The sequence below is a fragment of the Gekko japonicus genome, unplaced genomic scaffold (genome assembly GCF_001447785.1).
Source record: "Gekko japonicus isolate JY-2015 unplaced genomic scaffold, Gekko_japonicus_V1.1 scaffold10, whole genome shotgun sequence".
NCBI lineage: Eukaryota > Metazoa > Chordata > Lepidosauria > Squamata > Gekkonidae > Gekko > Gekko japonicus.
Window position 1 is genome coordinate 2,298,883 of NW_015167526.1, and position 17,742 is coordinate 2,316,624.

The 17,742-nt window shown below is 48.5% G+C and overlaps 1 protein-coding gene across 1 annotated transcript in view; it reads left to right on the forward strand.

Moving 5' to 3' along the window:
• Positions 1-17,742, forward strand: part of HECTD4 (HECT domain containing E3 ubiquitin protein ligase 4) — a 127,703-nt gene that overhangs the window by 69,607 nt on the left and 40,354 nt on the right. Inside the window, 12 exon segments of the mRNA XM_015413276.1 lie at positions 9-211; positions 2,054-2,189; positions 2,470-2,652; positions 5,857-6,027; positions 6,405-6,574; positions 9,158-9,273; positions 10,614-10,717; positions 11,544-11,705; positions 11,788-11,936; positions 12,649-12,728; positions 12,846-13,009; positions 15,384-15,621. Of these exon segments, the coding sequence (XP_015268762.1) occupies positions 9-211; positions 2,054-2,189; positions 2,470-2,652; positions 5,857-6,027; positions 6,405-6,574; positions 9,158-9,273; positions 10,614-10,717; positions 11,544-11,705; positions 11,788-11,936; positions 12,649-12,728; positions 12,846-13,009; positions 15,384-15,621 (1,876 nt within the window).

Here is a 17,742-nt window from a genome sequence, read left to right on the forward strand (position 1 = left end):
TTTTTCAGAGTGGCTCCTGTGAAGTTATCACTGAAGAGGCAGCTGCGGCTCTGCGGAAGGCAACCAAGTGGGCGCAGTCTGGATTAATCGTGAGTGTGGGACCGCCTGTAGAGACTGTCAATCCCGAAAGCAGCAGTGGCCTGTCAACCGGCGACAAAAAGAAAACAGCACAAACCTCCATTTGCAGGGAGCGGAATTCAGAGCTCGCCAGGTCAGAAACCTCTGCTTGACTTCCCAATACTTGGAATGTGGTCATGTGGCTGTGCTGGTTCACATGCTAGAAACTGAATCAAGGGTTCACTCAGCAGAGTGGACATTGTTTTGTAATGTTTAAAAGCAGTGAGGATAGTGTTACCCAAAGAGGCAGTCTCCAATTAAATTGGGGGAATTAGCTAAAGGAGACAGATACAGAGGTGGGTAACTGGGATTCTCCATCTATATATACCAGGATTTTTCCCCTTAAGAGAATTTTCAAATAAACCAGGCAGATGTTCAACCGGAAAGGTTTTTATTAAAAAGAGAAATAATAAAAATGCACACACAAGGGCTAAGAGAAACAAAGGGAGGAAAGGGGAAAAGCGATTTTAGGGAAGGGTGATTATTACCTATCTTGAAGAGGTCCATGGAAGCAGCAAATTGAAGAGCAAAGTGGCCAGTGTTTTGAGAAGTGAGAGAGAAAAGATGTGGGGATGGATCCAAGGTGCACACACACACTGCTGGGGCAGAAGGTTGGTCTAGTTATAGGACAAAGTGACCCTCAGGCAAAGATGACATGTTTGCCAGAAAACAAGGGCTAAATGGCTGACCCGATGGTAGACAAAAAGAGTGTGAAGGTTTGATGGCTCCACAAGTACTAGATGGGAAGAGCAATCAGGGAGGTAAATAGATTTAAGTGTCAGTTGCCGCGTAATCAAGGGGTAATGTGTGAGGCTGGGATGACGATGGGATTATGCCAAGTGAATCAATGGGTCCTGGGTGACCCATTGTTCTAAAGTCATGTATCTCTCCAGGGCAAGGAGGGGGTAGTAGCCAGCCATCCGCTTCTGACTCTCATTTTGAAATTGTTTTCCCAGGCTAATGCCTGGCTGGCATCCATCTTGGTCCATTTTGGCCCAAGCAGTGCCCTGCACTAAGATATCAAGGTGAAGTATGGAGAGGTGTTTCCGCCTCTATAAGCTACAAACTGCCCCTCTGCAAGAGGAGGGGTCTGACAGCTAACAATAGTGGCAGGCAAGTGTCAGAATCCTGGTTAAATCAGTTCTCAACCCCGCTCACTTTGAAGAAAGTTTAGTTTATTGAGGTGTTGAAGAATACCATACTGAACACAAGCTTTGTTAGGACTGAAGGTGAAAGCGTGGAGTTTGCAGATATATTGTGTTCAAGCAAAGGCACTAAAGATCAGGACCCAATCACCCCATGGCATTTGCCCGCCAGAAACAACAGTCAACTACTCCCCCCCCCCCCCCCCCCACTAAGCACGTACCCCTCTTACAGAAATAAAGCAAAACAACAGGTTTCTGCAACACATCAAAGCATTTAGGAAAACCCCTCTTCCCCTCCTCCTTCCTCTATGGCAGGTGAACCATAAAATGCATACTGAGCCCGACAGCAAGTAATCCAGGTCATATAGGAGAAACCGGGATCAAATAACTCCCTGCCTGCCACACACACGTCCTCCCGCCATCCTGTTTACTGCATTTGTGCATCTTGGGTTCAGCCTCAGAAGTTCCCTGACTGGGTGGGGCCAGTATTGGTTCTGTAAACAGTCTTTATGTGTGTGATGTCAGAAGCACTTTAAACCCGGTGTAAGTCTCAGGCCGTTATGATTTGGGCTGTCATCTCCCCAAGGCTGTGGTGCCCTCCCAAGTTCTACAGAGATGCCTCTTCACACTAGCTGATGGATTTTTTCTTTGGGCTTCTCATGTTTTCCCATGGGTGGCTTAGCAAGGGCTGTGTAGTAGGCGCTTCACACTTCCAGGTCGTTTGAATACACTGCCCAGCAGTCTCCGCCTCTTTGTTCAGAACTGCCTAGAGCCTCTGCCTTTCTCGACAGGACTGACCCCGTGCGGCCTTTCATTAGTGGCCATGTGGCTAACAGCATGGCAGCAGAAGTGATTGCATTGCTTCACAGCTTGCTGATGGCTCCAGAATCCAATGCCGCCCAGATATGGACAACCACCGCCGAGAAAGTAAGCAAGGGGAGGACGCCTGGAATGCTGTTTGGTGTCGTGGTGAAGTGGGTGGACTCTAATCTGGGAGAACCGGGTTTGATTCTCCGCTCCTCCACTTGCAGCTGCTGGGCGACCTTGGGCAAGCCATAAAACGCCCGGAGAGACTAAAGCAGAATAAAATGCCCCCAATGGCTGATGCAAACCTAGCAAATAAAACACTCAGTATATGTAGTCTGATGGTCTGTCACAATTTAAGTCATTGCATTTACTAATGTGTCATTTAAAAATCCCCCCCTAGGTTCTGTCGCGTGCTCTGATGTACATCCCTCAGCTTGGAAAATATGCCGAAAGCATCCTGGAGAACGGGAGCAGCAGCGGGAGGAAGCTGGCCAAACTTCAAAGGATTGCCCGCCAGGCAATAGCTGCTCTCTGTGCTCTTGGCGGCTTCAAAGAGACCATCAAGATCGGCTCTGAAGTGCAGGTGACTGGCCGGGCCTTTTCGTCTCCCCCTCCACGCATCCTGCCGATGGCAGCCCTTGTGCTTTGTTGCAGGATGCTCACTGAGCGTTTCTGTACGGCACGTTTATAGTGTTCGAAACGCTGCCCATCCTTTGGGTTATAATCCTTACAGGGTAGGCCAGTATTATTACACATGGGCAAGGAGGCTAAAGCCGAGCATGGCTTGCCTAAGGCCATTTAGTGAGTTCAGAGCAAGGCCGAGATTCGAACCAGGAGCTTCCCAATTCATCTCTCAGTGTTGCGGCCTTTAGGCTGCACTTGCTTTGGGAGCACCTCACAGTGTGAATGTTCTAGGTGAGACTTCTTACCTTCTGCAGAGAAACCCCTAATCCTGCAAATGAGAAACCAAAATTAGGTGATAATGATACATACAAATATATGTGGCCATAGTTAGGGTAGTAAAATGGTGACTAGCACCGAATTGTAAGCCGCTCAGAGACCCCCTGACAAGGGGTTCGAGCGGGATATAAAGTTGAACGTATAAATAAATAAATATAAATAAATAAATACCTTTATCTGATTTGTCTGTTGTGTATAACTTGCAGTGTTTTGTGCCGTTTACAGAACTGGCTCTTCCTAAATTTGGAATCTATTATAATGTGTTTTACTAAGTATGTTGTCGAAGGCTTTCACAGCCGGAGTTCATTAGCTGTTGTAGGTTTTTCGGGCTGCATGGCCGTGGGCATTGTAGTACCTGACGTTTCACCAGCAGCTGTGACTGGCATCCTCAGAGGTGTAACACAGAAAGATGGAGTACTCTCTGTGTCACTATGAGAAGAAAAATGGTAGGCAGGTAATTTATTATATCTACTCAGGAAGGTGGGGTAGGGCTGAGTCATTATCTTGTAGGAGTTCCCCAGGCTGTGACATACTAATAGAGGAACTTTCCTGATGAGGTAATTGGATGTGTTGTCCAGCCTTTCAGTGTCTTCAAATAAGATACTGTGTCCTGTTTGAGTTAGGCTATGTTCAGCCACTGCTGATTTTTCAGGTTGGCCCAGTCTGCAGTGTCTTTCATGTTCACATCCAGTTACCAGGTCAGATTACACAAGGAAGCCATTGAAATTCATAAACATAAACACAAATTTCAACAGGAAAGGAGAGAGTTTAAAAATAAATAGGGCATGGTTTCCTGTCCTGAAAAACACACAATGCTCTACATCTTACAATAGCACTATAGATAAGATTAGAATTTCAACAGCCAATCCCTATGCAAAAGAACCTCCTCAGGAAAGCTCCTCCATTGCATGTCACAGCCTGGGGAACTCCACTTTTTTTCTCACCTTGACACAGAGAATATTCCATCTTTCTGTGTTATACCTCTGAGGATGCCAGTCACAGCTGCTGGCGAAACATCAGGTCCTACAATGCCAAGACCACGGCCATACAGCCTGGAGAATCTACAACGACTAATGTTTTGTTAAGATTCGCTTGTCATGGATTAGCTTGACAGGGCCAAACTAGGTGGGATTTTTTTTTTGCTTAATTGGATCTAGATTCTCCTGACCCAACTTTCATCCCCCTCAGTCACACATCAGCTGCTGGGGTCTCGTTTCCCAAGCACCACTGAGGACCAGTTTGGTCAGGATCATGGTGGGTGGGGGTGGGGTGGGCTTCAGCCTTCCTCCCCACAGATGTGCTGATTTCCTAACCCTGAAGCCCATTCTCCTCCCCTGCCGAAGCTCTCACCCAAATCAGGCCCCTGCAGAGCTTGGAAAATCAGTTCCCAGCAGCTGACATCTGGCTCAGGGGAGCGTGTGTTGGGTTAGGAACGCCCACACCTGCCTAGGGGGGAAAGTATCAGCCAGTTTTGCCCTGAGTGAAGAAATCTAGAACTCCTGAGTTATGTCAGGAAGCCACAATGCAGTGATGGCCAGTGTTCCCTCTAAGCTGAGTCAGTGCGAGCTAGCTCACAGTTTTTAGCCTCTGGCTCACACGTGTTTGTCTTGGCTCAGGAAGGATGGCTCCAGAGCAAACTAACTTATTCAGCAGCAAAGTTGCCCGCTCACAACTTTAGTGCCAGTAGCTCACCAAGTAGAATTTTTTGCTCACAAGACTCCACAGCTTAGAGCAGGGGTGTCAAACATGCGGCCCGGGGGCCAGATGAGGCCCCCGGAGGGCTTCCATGGAACCGGCCATCTCCTGCTTCTAGTTCTGCTGCTGCTGCTGCATCATCGCTTGCTTCACCAGACTCTCTTAATCGCTCAGTCATTTCATGTTTTAACCTGGGTCCTAGACTCAGAACTCTGAGCATGAGATTTCTGTGGTGAATGTCAATAAATCAAAAGTAGGTTTGCAGCTTACAGAGTTAATGTTTTAAGTATGTTCTTATTTTAAGTAAAAAACCCCAAAACCTTTGTGTTTGTGTCCTTTATAAAGTTTATATCTCCGCTACCCGGCATTCTTTTATGACACACATAGCCCGGCCCAACAAGGTCTCATTTAGGTTAGATCTGGCCCTCATAACAAATGAGCTTGACACCCCTGGCTTAGAGGGAGCATTGGTGATGGCAAAAGGACACACGTGGCAGTTGAGAGACTATGACCAGAGGAGAGGAGGAGGGGTCAGGCTGGTTTGGAGGGCTGGGGGGCACACGGTGGAGCTGAACGCCCAAAGTGGGGCTTTGCTAGTCTCAGCTGCAGCTGGCTTTAGCCGAATTTATGGCTTCCAACTGAAGTTCAAAATCTGTGTCTTGGCAGGGATCATTTTTTTCCATGGAGGAGGGGGAATGCATGGGGGCAAGATGGCTTGCGTTTTCTCCTGTCCCTCTCTTCCGTGTTTGTTATGACATCATCAGCATTGAGTTTGAAGTCCCATGTTCATCAGGGAGCCAGTCTGGTTTAGTGGTTAAGTGGGCGGACTCTAATCTGGGAGAACCGGGTTTGATTCCCCACTCCTCCACTTGCACCTGCTGGATGACCTTGGGCAAACCATAGTTCTGTCAGAGCTATTCTCTCAAGGACAGCTCTGGAAAGCGCTCTCTCAGCCCCACCTACCTCACAGGGTGTCTGTTGTGGGGAGGGGAAGGGAAAGGAGTTTGTAAGCCGCTCTGAGACTCCTTTGGGTAGTGAAGGGCGGGGTATAAATCCAATCTCTTCTTCTTTTCTTCATTTGTTATTGTTCTCTTCTCTCTGTGTGTCTCTCTCCCCTCCCTCATATATTTAGGTTTTAGGTAGGGGGATAGCTGGAAGCATTGGAGTGGTGGCATCGATTAACGAACAGGAAGGTATAGCAACGGTCAAATTCCCACCGACCAGTATAGACGGTAGAAAGACCTCCCAGGCATCAGACATTTTAACTATTCCATTATCTAGGCTCTGTGTTCCGAGATCAGAGGTAAGGTCATCTTGAAATCCAACATCAAGTGTAATGGCAATTTGTTACGTTAAAGCTAAGACGAATATTACGAGCACTGTGCAAAAGGGGCCAGTTTATGTTTTTATTAAAGCTGACTTGGGGGATTTGGAGTACTCTGTAACACAGACAGTTTGAAAGTTGTGTCCAAGTTACAGAATGGACAGCTCTGCAGTTTGAATATGTTCTGTAGCTTTTTGGTTTGTCGTTTTTAATTTTTGTCTGTGGGGTGTGTGTGTGTGTGTAAAAGACAACAATATATATATATATATATATATAACTCCAGGTAATTCCCTCATTTCCTAGAAACTAACGACTTGAATTTAACTTTTTACCGTGCCCCCCTCCACCACCATCAGGCATTGCCTCTCCATAAACTGTCCATTACTGAGAAGGTAGTACAGGCAGTCCAGTCCATGTTGCTTCCTCAGGAGGGAAGTCTATCTATTCATACCTCACTTCCTGCAACAGGAGATGGCTCAACTCCAGTAATGGCAGTGGTCCGACTCCTTGCGGAAATCAGAACCAGGTGAGTTGATATTTTGGTTGTACCTGAGCAGTGGGGGAGGGGAGGCCAGGTCTGAGTGCCGGGCGCGCTTTGTTCGGTGGGTCCACAGTGCCATCTGAGGGGACAATTGAGTTAAGGTGAAGACAGACATAACACTAGAACGGGGCTTACTGCAGGGGCCTGCCAACTTCCTCCCAGTTTCACAACTGGAATGACAGATCGGCCTGCCAGCAAATTGAAACACTGATGTAGCCGTCAGCCCCGCCCCATACTTCGGGCATCCTACCGGCTTGTTTCTAAGTGAAGATTCACGTCTTTATCTATCCATAGGCATATGTACGGTTATTTTTAAAAGTGCAAGGGCAGGTCTGAGGGCCCAAGGTGGTTCTTGGTGACTTGAGGGGCCAGCCAATCAGCAGCTGGCTTCTGCTTTAAAGTTGCACATTCTCCCACACCCCCAATCGTTTCACTCTGTAGAGGGAGAGGTACATTTTGTGGAACAAATTAAGCCAGGGCACCCCCACTGCGCTTGATATACGTTATGTCTGTCTTCACCTTGAAAGCAGGTAGCAGTGATCGGTAAACACGTCTCCTCGGCCAGTATGGTATGGCCACCCTGAAAAGACTGGCGGCAGGCCAGGCCATGCATGTCCATGTGAGGCATGGCACTGGCTGAATTGCAACATCTTAAACCAACTTATGATGTGAGGATTCCTGGCGCTGCAGAGGTGTGAGGAAAGGGCAGCTTCAGCTGATGCAGCTATGACAGGCCATCTGCCATGGGAAACAAACTCTTTAGAGCAGGGGTGTCAAACATGTGGCCTAGGGGCCAGATCAGGCCCCCGGAGGGCTTCCATCAGGCCCGCAGTGGAACTGGCTGTCTTCTGCTTCTTCTTCCAGTTCTGCTGCTGCTGCGTTATCGTAGTTTTGCAGCTTACAGAGACACACCTGAACAGCATACTCAAGATTGCAACAGCACAGACATTTTGACGCAATAATTCAGAGCGAGAAGTGTCAGTTACCAGACACTGTTAAATAAACAAAACATTGCAAGAGTGCTAAATGTTTTAAGCATGTTTTTATTTTAAGTAAAAAAGAAACCCTTTGTGTTTGTGTCCTTTATAAAGTTTCTATCTCCGCTACCTGGCGTTGCATTTTATGACACACACGGGGCCCGGCCCAACAAGGTCTCATTTATGGCAGATCAGGCCCTCATAACAAAGGAGTTCGACACCCCTGCTTTAGAGTTCCAACTGTGTGGGAGCCACGGGCAAGAAGAATGTTGAAGTGGCCCTCCTATGTGAGCAGGCCCAGTCATGTGGGACTTTTCCATGCAATCAGCCCCACAATGGGAAGATGTGTGTGCTCCTCTTAGTCCGTGCCCACACAGCCTGGGATGTTGAAATGTTCTGCCAGGTGTTAGGGTTGCCTGCCACTAAGTAGTTCCTTTGTGGCTGGGAAAACATTGAAAGGGTCCTGCAGTGATTGCCTGATAGAGCAATTAATGCCCCAGGGCAAAGCTCTGATGCACAGAAGCAGCATCAAGCTACGATAATCAAGATGCCTGATGGAAGCGTGTTAGAGTGAAAACTGGTGGCTTGGTGGCACTGTGCATCATTCAAGGACAAGGTGGACTGTACCATATGGTCCGGTGCAGATGTTGGCCGGGAGTTTATCTCCCGCCCCCAGAGGCCAGTAAGGCTTGCTTCCTGCCTTGCAAGTGGGGAACTTGCCTTAACCCTTGTTCTCCGGACGCAGCTGAAGAGCCTAACTGTGTATCTGAAAATGCCCACTTCAGAGCATGGCGGCATGTCCTGGCTTGTAGCCATTCTGAAGCCTGCATTTGTTATTCAGAGGTGATGCTTCAGCACAGTTCAGGAAAACAAACTGAGGCTAAATGCTCCATCTGCCGGAGTGCCTGTGTGTGATAAGAACGGACAGGAACAGCGAGTGGCTTCATTCACCAGACTCTGACTTGCATGGCAGTGGTCAGTTGCTTGAAGGCATAGGCTTGGCCAACTCAGCAGCCAGAGGGTAGGAAGTCCTTTGCCTAGAACAGGGGTGTCAAACATGCGGCCCAGGGGCCAGATCAGGCCCCCGGAGGGCTTCTATCAGGTCCGCAATAGAACTGGCTGTCTTCTTCTTCTTCTTCTTCCAGTTCTGCTGCTGTGTCATCTTAAGTTTGCAGTTTACAGATACACCCCTGAACAGCATACTCAGGATTGCAACAGCACAGACATTTTGATGCAATAATTCAGAGCGAGAGGTGTCAGTTATCAGACACGGTTAGATAAACAAAACATTGCAAGAGCGCTAAATGTTTTAAGCACGTTTTTATTTTAGGTATTAAAAAATGAAACCCTTTGTGTTTGTGTGCTTTATAAAGTTTATATCTCCGCTACCTGGCATTACATTTTATGACCCACACGGCCCCGGCCCAACAAGGTCCTATTTATGTCAGATCCGTCCCTCATAACAAATGAGTTTGACACCCCTGGCCTAGAAGCTTGTTCCCACAAGCAGTGCCGTCTGTATAGCCTTGCTGGATGTTCCGGTCTGGTTTTAAAATACTTGCTCACCTTTGCCTCCCCTCCTCCTCGCCAGAGCATGCCTGGTGATGGCACAGCTGTTGGAAGACAGTTCCTTCTGCGAAGAGTTCATCCAGCAGTGCCCAGCCGCTGTGGAGGTCCTTAACCTGGTGGCCCAGGAGTGCAGCCCTGGTAATGACTTGGTCTTGTTTGCACAGCTAAGGTAGCGACGGGCTTGAACGACGATGCGTTCAAGGAAGAAGTAAGGCAGTTCAGCATGTGGCTTGCCCTTGCAGTTTGGATGGGGGAGAAGACAAGAGGTCAACAGGGAGCTGTAAAATAAAAGGAATAAGGAACTTCAGAGTTCAGTGGCCCTAACCTGGAACGCCCAGGCTCGCCCAATCTCGTCAGGTCTCGGAAGCTAAGCAGGATCGGCCCTGGTTAGTATTTGGATGGGAGACCTCCAAGGAATACCAGGGCTGTGATGCAGAGGCAGGCAGTGGCAAGCCACCTCTGAACGTTTCTTGCCTTGAGAACCCCATGCCAGAGTCGGCTGTAACTTGACAGCGGTTACCACCACCACCACCACATAGTTCAACATATGCAATAAACGTGATCTTTCCTAATCTTATCACCAATACCTTCCTTTCTTAACAGTCTCGTTTCATAAACACTTTACTTACTCTAGCTTAGCCCAGCCTCAAAAGATCTTAACACACGCTGTCTCTTCATTCTGAAGCTCTCTCCAATAGATGCATCTTCCCCCCCTCAATCACATCCTCTCATCCATTCTTACTTTTAAAACCTTTAAACCACCTATCAAGAATTATGTACACAATCGCAACCTTTTATGGCATTATCTTGGTCTCACATGCATTATGTCACATGCATATAAATCAATAAACAATAATATTAAAGTATTGCTAGCTAAGTAAATCACTGGTGCATTTCTGGGGTTGCCTCCTCCCTCTTGCAGCTGACAGGAGCTTCCTGGATTCTTTTTGACTGCTGGAGGGGCAGGGATACATGATTGCTAATTGGCTGCTATTTGTTGCTTTTACACAAAAAACCAATAGCTTGTTTCAGTGGTAGGCAACTAGTCTAGCTTCCAGAGAAAAGGCTGATTGGGAGAAAGGGTTGGACTTTGACTGGAGAGACACGGATTCCAATCCCCATTCAGTTCCGAATCTGGCAGAGTAACCTCAATCCACTCTCTCTCTCAGCCTCACCTGCCTCCCAGGGTTGCTATGAAGATAAAAGAGAAGGGGGAAGGGGGGGGGGGAGGGACCATGCATACCAGCCTGAGCTCCTGAGAGAATGAGCAGAATGCAAATAAATCAAGTTCCTCTTTGAAGCAGCGTATTTCAACTTTTCCTCTTTTAGCTAAGATGCATTTTGTGAAGTCTGCAGAACCAAGGGCTTCTGATGTTTGATTGCTCTTGGGGGAGGTTAAAAAGGCGTGCTGGGTGACTTTGAAAGTCCTGCCGATACCTCTGCAGTCTTTGTGATGGGCTTTGTTTGCCACGTCCTAGGGGAGCGGCTGCTGGTAGTAGAAGTGCAGTGTGAAAAGCTAAGGATGCTGTACCGTGATAGCGCTCGTCCCCCCCCTCCACCCCTCCAGGCTGATCGAAGACAGGTAAATATGAAAGCAAAGGCAGAATAACAACTAGGTGTGTGCAGGGGGAAAAAATTTTTTCCCCAGATTCGGGTATAATAAAGCCGGTTTTTTTTCAGAATTCCCCAATATTCTATTGGTATTCTATTGGTACCCGAAATTTTTCGGTATTTCCGAAAATTTTCAGCTCCATTATATCCCATGGGCCCATTGTAGTCAATGGCAAAAATCTTCTAACAAGTATTCAGGGGGTTGGGGAGAGGGGGTTTGAGGTAGAGGCACCAAATTTGTACTGTAGCTGCTGGAGCCTCTCCCCAAAACACCCCCCAAGTTTGGAAAAGATTAGACCAGGGGGTCCAATTCTAGGGGCATCTAAAGAGGGTGCTCCCAATCCTCCATTGTTTCCTATGGGGATGGGGGAAAGGCAGGCAGCAGAGTCTCCCAGAGAAAGCCAATCCCCCCCCCCCCGAATATTTTCAGGGTTTTTTTGGCATTCAGTATTTGGTAGCCAAATCAGCTTAGGGGATCTGATTCAGTATGCCAAATACCCGAAAAATACCAAAAAAGGTTTTTTCGGGGTTTTTTCCAGTTCAGCTTTACCGAATGCACACTCCTAATAACAACCTGCCTCTTCCTCAGACTGCTTTTGGGTCAGGGGAGGGCAGTGGTCCGGCTCTGTCATGTGGGACGCATCATGCCAGAATGCTTTAAGTATCCCGTTCCTAGCTGTCTTCTGCCCAGGGTGCATTTTAGAAGAGCACCAGCCCTTGTATTTTATAGGCAAGAAATCTAGCATCCACAGTACAGTTGTTTAGAATTAAAGCAGACCCTTTTCGTGTTGACTCAGCCTAAGGAAATCACCTGGAGCCCTTCTCGGGTCTTCCCGCCAGTGCGTGCCTGCATGTTCTCCTCGCACCTCACAGCTGTGACCTTCCTTGCGGATCCCAGTGCTGGCGGAGGGCTGCCCCGTGGCACCTTCATCTATGCTACATCATGTGTTCCAGTACAGGTGAGAGTTCACCGTTTGTGGATGTGTACTAGCCCATTCCAGAAGGTTCCTTCTTTGTCTACATGAACCTTGTTTTTGATAGGCTCCGTCATTCTACTGGGAGATAGAGATTGTGTCCTACGGAGATACGGATGACGACACAGGTCCAATAGTATCTTTTGGGTTTGCTACAGAAGCAGAAAAACGAGATGGAGCTTGGACCAATCCTGTTGGCACCTGCCTCTTCCACAAGTACGTTGTAGTTATCTGCTGCTAACCTGGTGCTGTCAAAGCACCTTAAGAACAAGGCAACTGGTATTTCTGTTGCAGGATCCCCAAGGCAAAATAGACTAGCTAATCAGGTGGGCTTTGCTTCTACTGACCGTATAGGTGAAGTGCAGCATTTTGAGTTGCAGTGAGTCTTCTCCATTCCCCTTCAGTGGTCAGCCTCTCCCATCAGGTTCTGCCTCTTCCTTGGGCATGGTTGGGCTTTCAGGGGGGATAAGAATGACCCTCCTGCTCCAGCCTACACAGATACCACAGAACAAGAGACAGTGTCTGCTAATGCTGGTCTGACAGTGGACCTTCAGTAGCAGAGAAAAGACGTCTGCTTTTTATTTTCAAGATTTTTTCCTTTAAAATAAACACGTGCATCTTGGGGCAAAGGAAAGATCTTGGTTAAGGAAAAGCTCTGTGAAACTTAAAAACTTATTATCCTACTTGGGCCCAGGATTTGGGATCCCTCACACAAGACAAAGCGTTATCCAAGCCAGTTTGGATCTTCCATTTCTGTAAAGTGTTGGGTACATCTTAGGCCTCAGCAAAGACATCTTTAGAATGAGAGACAGTAACAAAGAACCCAGGTTTTTTGCAGGCTGCCAATGCTGTAATGAAAGATTAAGCTGATGGTGTCTCCTGGCATCCAGCCAGTTAATGCTTTGCTTCTTCCCTCTCAACTTTTCAGCAACGGGCGAGCCGTTCATTACAATGGCTCTAGTTTACTGCAGTGGAAGAGTGTGCGACTGGATGTGACCCTCTCTCCCGGTATGTGTCAGCTTTTGATTTGCTTCACCTACAAGCCTTTTGAAAGATGGCGGCAGCAGAAGGAGGGGAAGGGAGATGTGACCTTGTGCCCCTCCTGTGATTTTTGCCTTCCTCTAGGTGACGTTGCGGGAATCGGCTGGGAGAGGGCGGAAGGCACCCCTCCTCCTCCAGGACAGCCTGCCAAAGGCAGAGTGTATTTCACCTACTGCGGACAGCGTTTGGGGCCTTATCTTGAGGATGTCTCTGGGGGAATGTGGCCGGTTGTACATATCCAGAAGAAGGCAGGTTAAACCCCTTCCCTCCCTCCCTCTCAGCCAGAGTTCACTAAAGCTTAGCACTTGAATCTGTTTTAAATCTGAGGCCTGTAAGAGACAAGACAGTGAGAAGCAGGGAGTTCCTGTGGCTCTCCACCTCTGCTGTGTAGTCACAACTGCCCGCAGACCTCTGGGGTTAGAGGTGAGGGCTCCTTAGGCACGGCTTTCAAGGCAAGCTCAGGTCTCAGCACATCTCAGCTAGGGGCCGCCCGTCTGTTGCTGTACATCTAACTGTAGAACAGAACAGAATCTTTATTACGGTTCGTAACCAGCACAAACACTCCAACCATAGCATATTCCAAGCATACATACATCCAGCTCAAAATAATTCAAAACCATTCCCGAGATAATACACTGCATTAGCCTAAAAGTCTTTGAGTTACGCTTTTAAGAGATCTTTCCTAATTCTGTAGGCTGTTGCCAAAAATTTGGCACATGCTAATGTCACTTTTGGATTGGTGTCTTATCATAAGCATAATGCTAATGTCAGAGTCCGAAAGGCCTAAAAGCCTTTCCCGTATGGGTTGGATAAATGTAGCTCATATATTTTGATAGAACCCCCATGCAAGCAGAATATGATTGATAGTATCAGCCTCTGCAATACCACGAGGACAAATATGCTCAGCCAGACGTATCTTTTTGTAAGCGACCTATTACAACCTCAGAAGGGAAAATATTACAGGGAGCCAAAGAGAAGGCCCTTCGATGAGATGGAATTACCAAATTTGTCAGATATGGAGCTGCAGAGACTACATATCTTATTTGAGAGGGAGCCAAAAAACTAGGGGCTCTAGCAATATCGTTCTGTCTCTCCACATCAAACAATCGCTGCTTTACCACAGTACAGTAACCGTTCATTAATCTTTCAGGCTTTCTTTTCTAGATGTTGGTTATTTCAGGGGTCATTTTGTAGAAAAAGAGGCGCAGGAGCTCATTAGCATAACTCATCAGCACAACATATTTGCATATGCCACACCCTCTGACATCACCGGAAGTGTGTCAGAAGGCAACACCCACCGCTCAGGCTCCACTGGACTGTTTTGGATTGCTAGCTATTGGGGGAGGGGGACGTGCAGATCTGTCCTCGCAGAGGAGGGAGAGCTTGTACCTGAATAAAACTTGGTCTTAAAGGGGCCACTGGTCTGTTTTGGGCCTGGGGGGGGGGAGGGGGGCTCTGCAGCTTACCTGGCTGCTTCTTGCTCTGACTGAGGGCTGCTGGGAGCAGGGGGTGGGGCTTGCTGCATGTGCCCGCCCCCTGGGCTCTTTACTGCCAGAGCTCCGCTCCTGTGCGCTCCTGCAGGGAATGACCCCTGGTTATTCTCTAGCTGGCCATTTGTGTCACGGTTGTACTCAAGACCTGGGTCACATGCTCCCTACTCTTCCTCACACACTGTCTTACCACGGGCAGCCATCCCGGCATTCAGGCAGGTTTTGGTTTGCACAAACTGTAGTTTGCCAGGTTCAGCTCTAGCAGCAGGTTATGCTATGTCAAGAAACAGGAAGTAAAGGAAGGCCCAAAGGGAGGGGCAGAAGGAAGGGAGTGCATATGAGCCCCCCTCGTCTGGAGGATTAGGCAGGTTTCATGTGAACCGATTTACCAGCTGCTATGTAACTGGTAACATAAATGCTTTTATTCACCACATGCAGCACAGGTCGTAGTTCCGAGAAGCATTTTATTTACTTATTTGTTTATCAAATTTATACCCCACCCTCCCTGCAGAACAGGCTCAGGGCGGCTTCCACACAAGCATAAATACAACTTAAAGTCATACAATTATTTAAAACGCAACAGATAAAACAAATACAAATACAGAGTACTGGCGGCAATTAAAATTAACTTAGATGGCACATTTTCAAGATGGATTTCCGCTTCTCAGATGTTCTTTTGCTCGTAATTTCTTGTGGCATCAAGTCGATGTTAAAACCGTGGGGCGGGGCTCTACGGCAGCGGTGGGCCCTAATTAAATGCCTGGTGGAAGAGCTCCGTCTTGCAGGCCCTGCGGAACTGTGAAAGGTCCCGCCGGGCCCTGATCTCCTCTGGGAGCTTGTTCCACCAGGTAGGGGCCACCACTGAAAAGGCCCCGGCCCTAGTAGCAGCTAGCCTGGCCTCCCTCGGGCCAGGGAGGGTCAACCGATTTTGAGACCCAGACCGTAGTGCTCTCTGGTATATACGGGGAAAGGAGGTCCCGTAGGCATGTCAGACCCCGGCCATATAGGGGTCATATATATAGGCCATATAATAACCCAAAGAGAATCCTTCAATAGCAGGATATAGCCAAGAACAGAAGGTTTTCAGCAGAGCTCATAATTACCCTTCCTGCTTTACTTCTGTCCCTTCCAGAACACCAAAGTCCGGGCAAATTTCGGGTCCCGCCAGTTTGCCTATGCAGAAGGACAAGCTCACCGGAACGCGGCTGACCTCTGTGTTGACCTCGCAGAAGAAATCAGTGCCAACTTCGAAGCATTGCCTTTCGCCATGGCATCCGATAGTGACAACGACGCTGGCACCAGCACCGCCTCCGACCCCGGGACTCACGGGCCTCCTTGCAGGATTGCTGCTGTGGCCACAGCTCAGCAACGTAAAGTCATCTCCTTGAGCATTCAAGTAGCATTCTCTGTCCATAGTAGCCAAGCGGAATATAAATAATGGGAGTAGCGAATGATTCAGCAGTTGAGGGCACAATGATTAGAGTTCTGAGTTCAGCTGGCCGTTCAGTGCCCCTAACCGTAGTATCATCGTCGTAATTATCATTGTTATAATTTATTTGGATTTGTATCCCGCCCTCCCCGAAGGCTCAGGGCGGCTAACGGGCATAAATGCCAGATTACAACAATAAAAACAGTATAAATACAATAATAACATACTATAATTAATTAAAATTCTTAAAAATAGATTTTCGTTGCTCTAATACTTACTCCAAATCGTAAACCAAGATGGTGTTCTAAGATGTTATATATCTGAATAACAACAGCAGTGTACGTCCCCACAACCCTGTCATCCCCTAGGGACGTCCCGCTCCCTCCGATGATACCCGCACCAACGGTGACGGTGTGCGGTGGTGGGAAGGCGTTGATGGAATGGTGGTGGTGGCGGCTCCTACTCGAAAGCCTGGTGGAAGAGCTTCGTCTTACAGGCCCTGCGGAACTGCACAAGGTCCCGCAGGGCCCAGATCTCCTCCGGGAGCTCATTCCACCAGATAGGAGCCGCCACCGAGAACGCCCAAGCCCTGGTCGTAGCAAGTTTGATGGTCTTGGGGCCTGGAATATCCAGGAGATTTTGGCTCCCCAACCGTAGTGCCCTTGGGGGAATATGCGGGGAAAGGCGGTCCCTCAGGTAGGCCGGTCCCTGGCCATATAGGGCTTTAAAGGTAAGAACCAGCACTTTGAAGCGAATCCGGTACGCCATTGGCAACCAGTGCAGCGCTTTCAGCACCGGCCGGATGTGATCTCGTCTAGGAAGACCCATCAACAGCCTAGCTGCAGCATTCTGCACTAGTTGCAGCTTCCGAATTTGCGACAGAGGCAGCCCCATGTAGAGAGCGTTACAGTAGTCTAGTCTCGAGGTGACCGCCGCATGGATCACTGTGGCCAGGTCATCACGGTCAAGGAAGGGGACCAACTGCCGTGCCAGCTGAAGATGGTAAAAGGCCGACTTGGCAGTGGCTGCTACCTGGGCCTCCATCGTTAGCGAGGAGTCCAGGAGCACACCCAAACTCCTTCTCTCATGTTATCTCACTGCACTCTGATGCTGGAAGTGTTTTTCTCCAAACCTGGCTCTGATACCAGACCTGAGGAGGTCTGGAAGAAAAACCCTGTAAATAATGGAGAGCAGCAGGGTAATGGGCGAAGGGATCAGTGAGCAGATCCCTCATCCTCATGCTCTGTTTAAAATAGATTCCGGTTCTTCCCCCTCCTTCCATACGTCGTACCTGATCAGAACAAGTGAGTAAATTTACATGTATCCTCCAATCTTCTTCGTGGTCTCTGTGCATCAGGGCGAAGGGATCAGTGAGCAGATCCCTCATCCTCATGCTCTGTTTAAAATAGATTCCGGTTCTTCCCCCTCCTTCCATACGTCGTACCTGATCAGAACAAGTGAGTAAATTTACATGTATCCTCCAATCTTCTTCGTGGTCTCTGTGCATCACACCCTTGGGATACTCTGCGCCTGCGCTGACCTTCTCGGTACCGATAGCTAGCAAAGGGATTTTCGCGCCTCTCCCAGGTCACGCGCCGGCTCCACTGCGCATGACCAAGGAGGGGCACGCAGATCCCGCCAGTTCTCTTCTGACCGCCGCGCTGGTAGGACGCCTTCTGCCTCGGTCTGCTAAGTACCAAACTTTTTTTGCTAAACTTGCGTTTAGTTAGTTTCTCTTTCTTTATTTTTGTAGTTAGCATTTTTCTTTCGGTGTTTGTTCTTTATTTACGTTCCCCTCCCGCTGGCCTATGGCCCCGCGGTGGGGTTGTTTCAAACGGTGTAGGACTTGCGGCCTTAAAATATCCCCCACCGACGGGCACTCGCTTTGCCTCGTTTGTTTAGGGGAGTCGCACTGTGTCTCTAAGTGCAGACATTGCCGAAAGTTTTCGAACCAGACGAGAAAAAACAGGGCAGCTCGTCTACACTTGGCCCTGATGGAGAAGGCACTATCTCCACAGTCCTCTTCACCGTTGGACACGTCCGGGCACGCCTCGATGTCCAC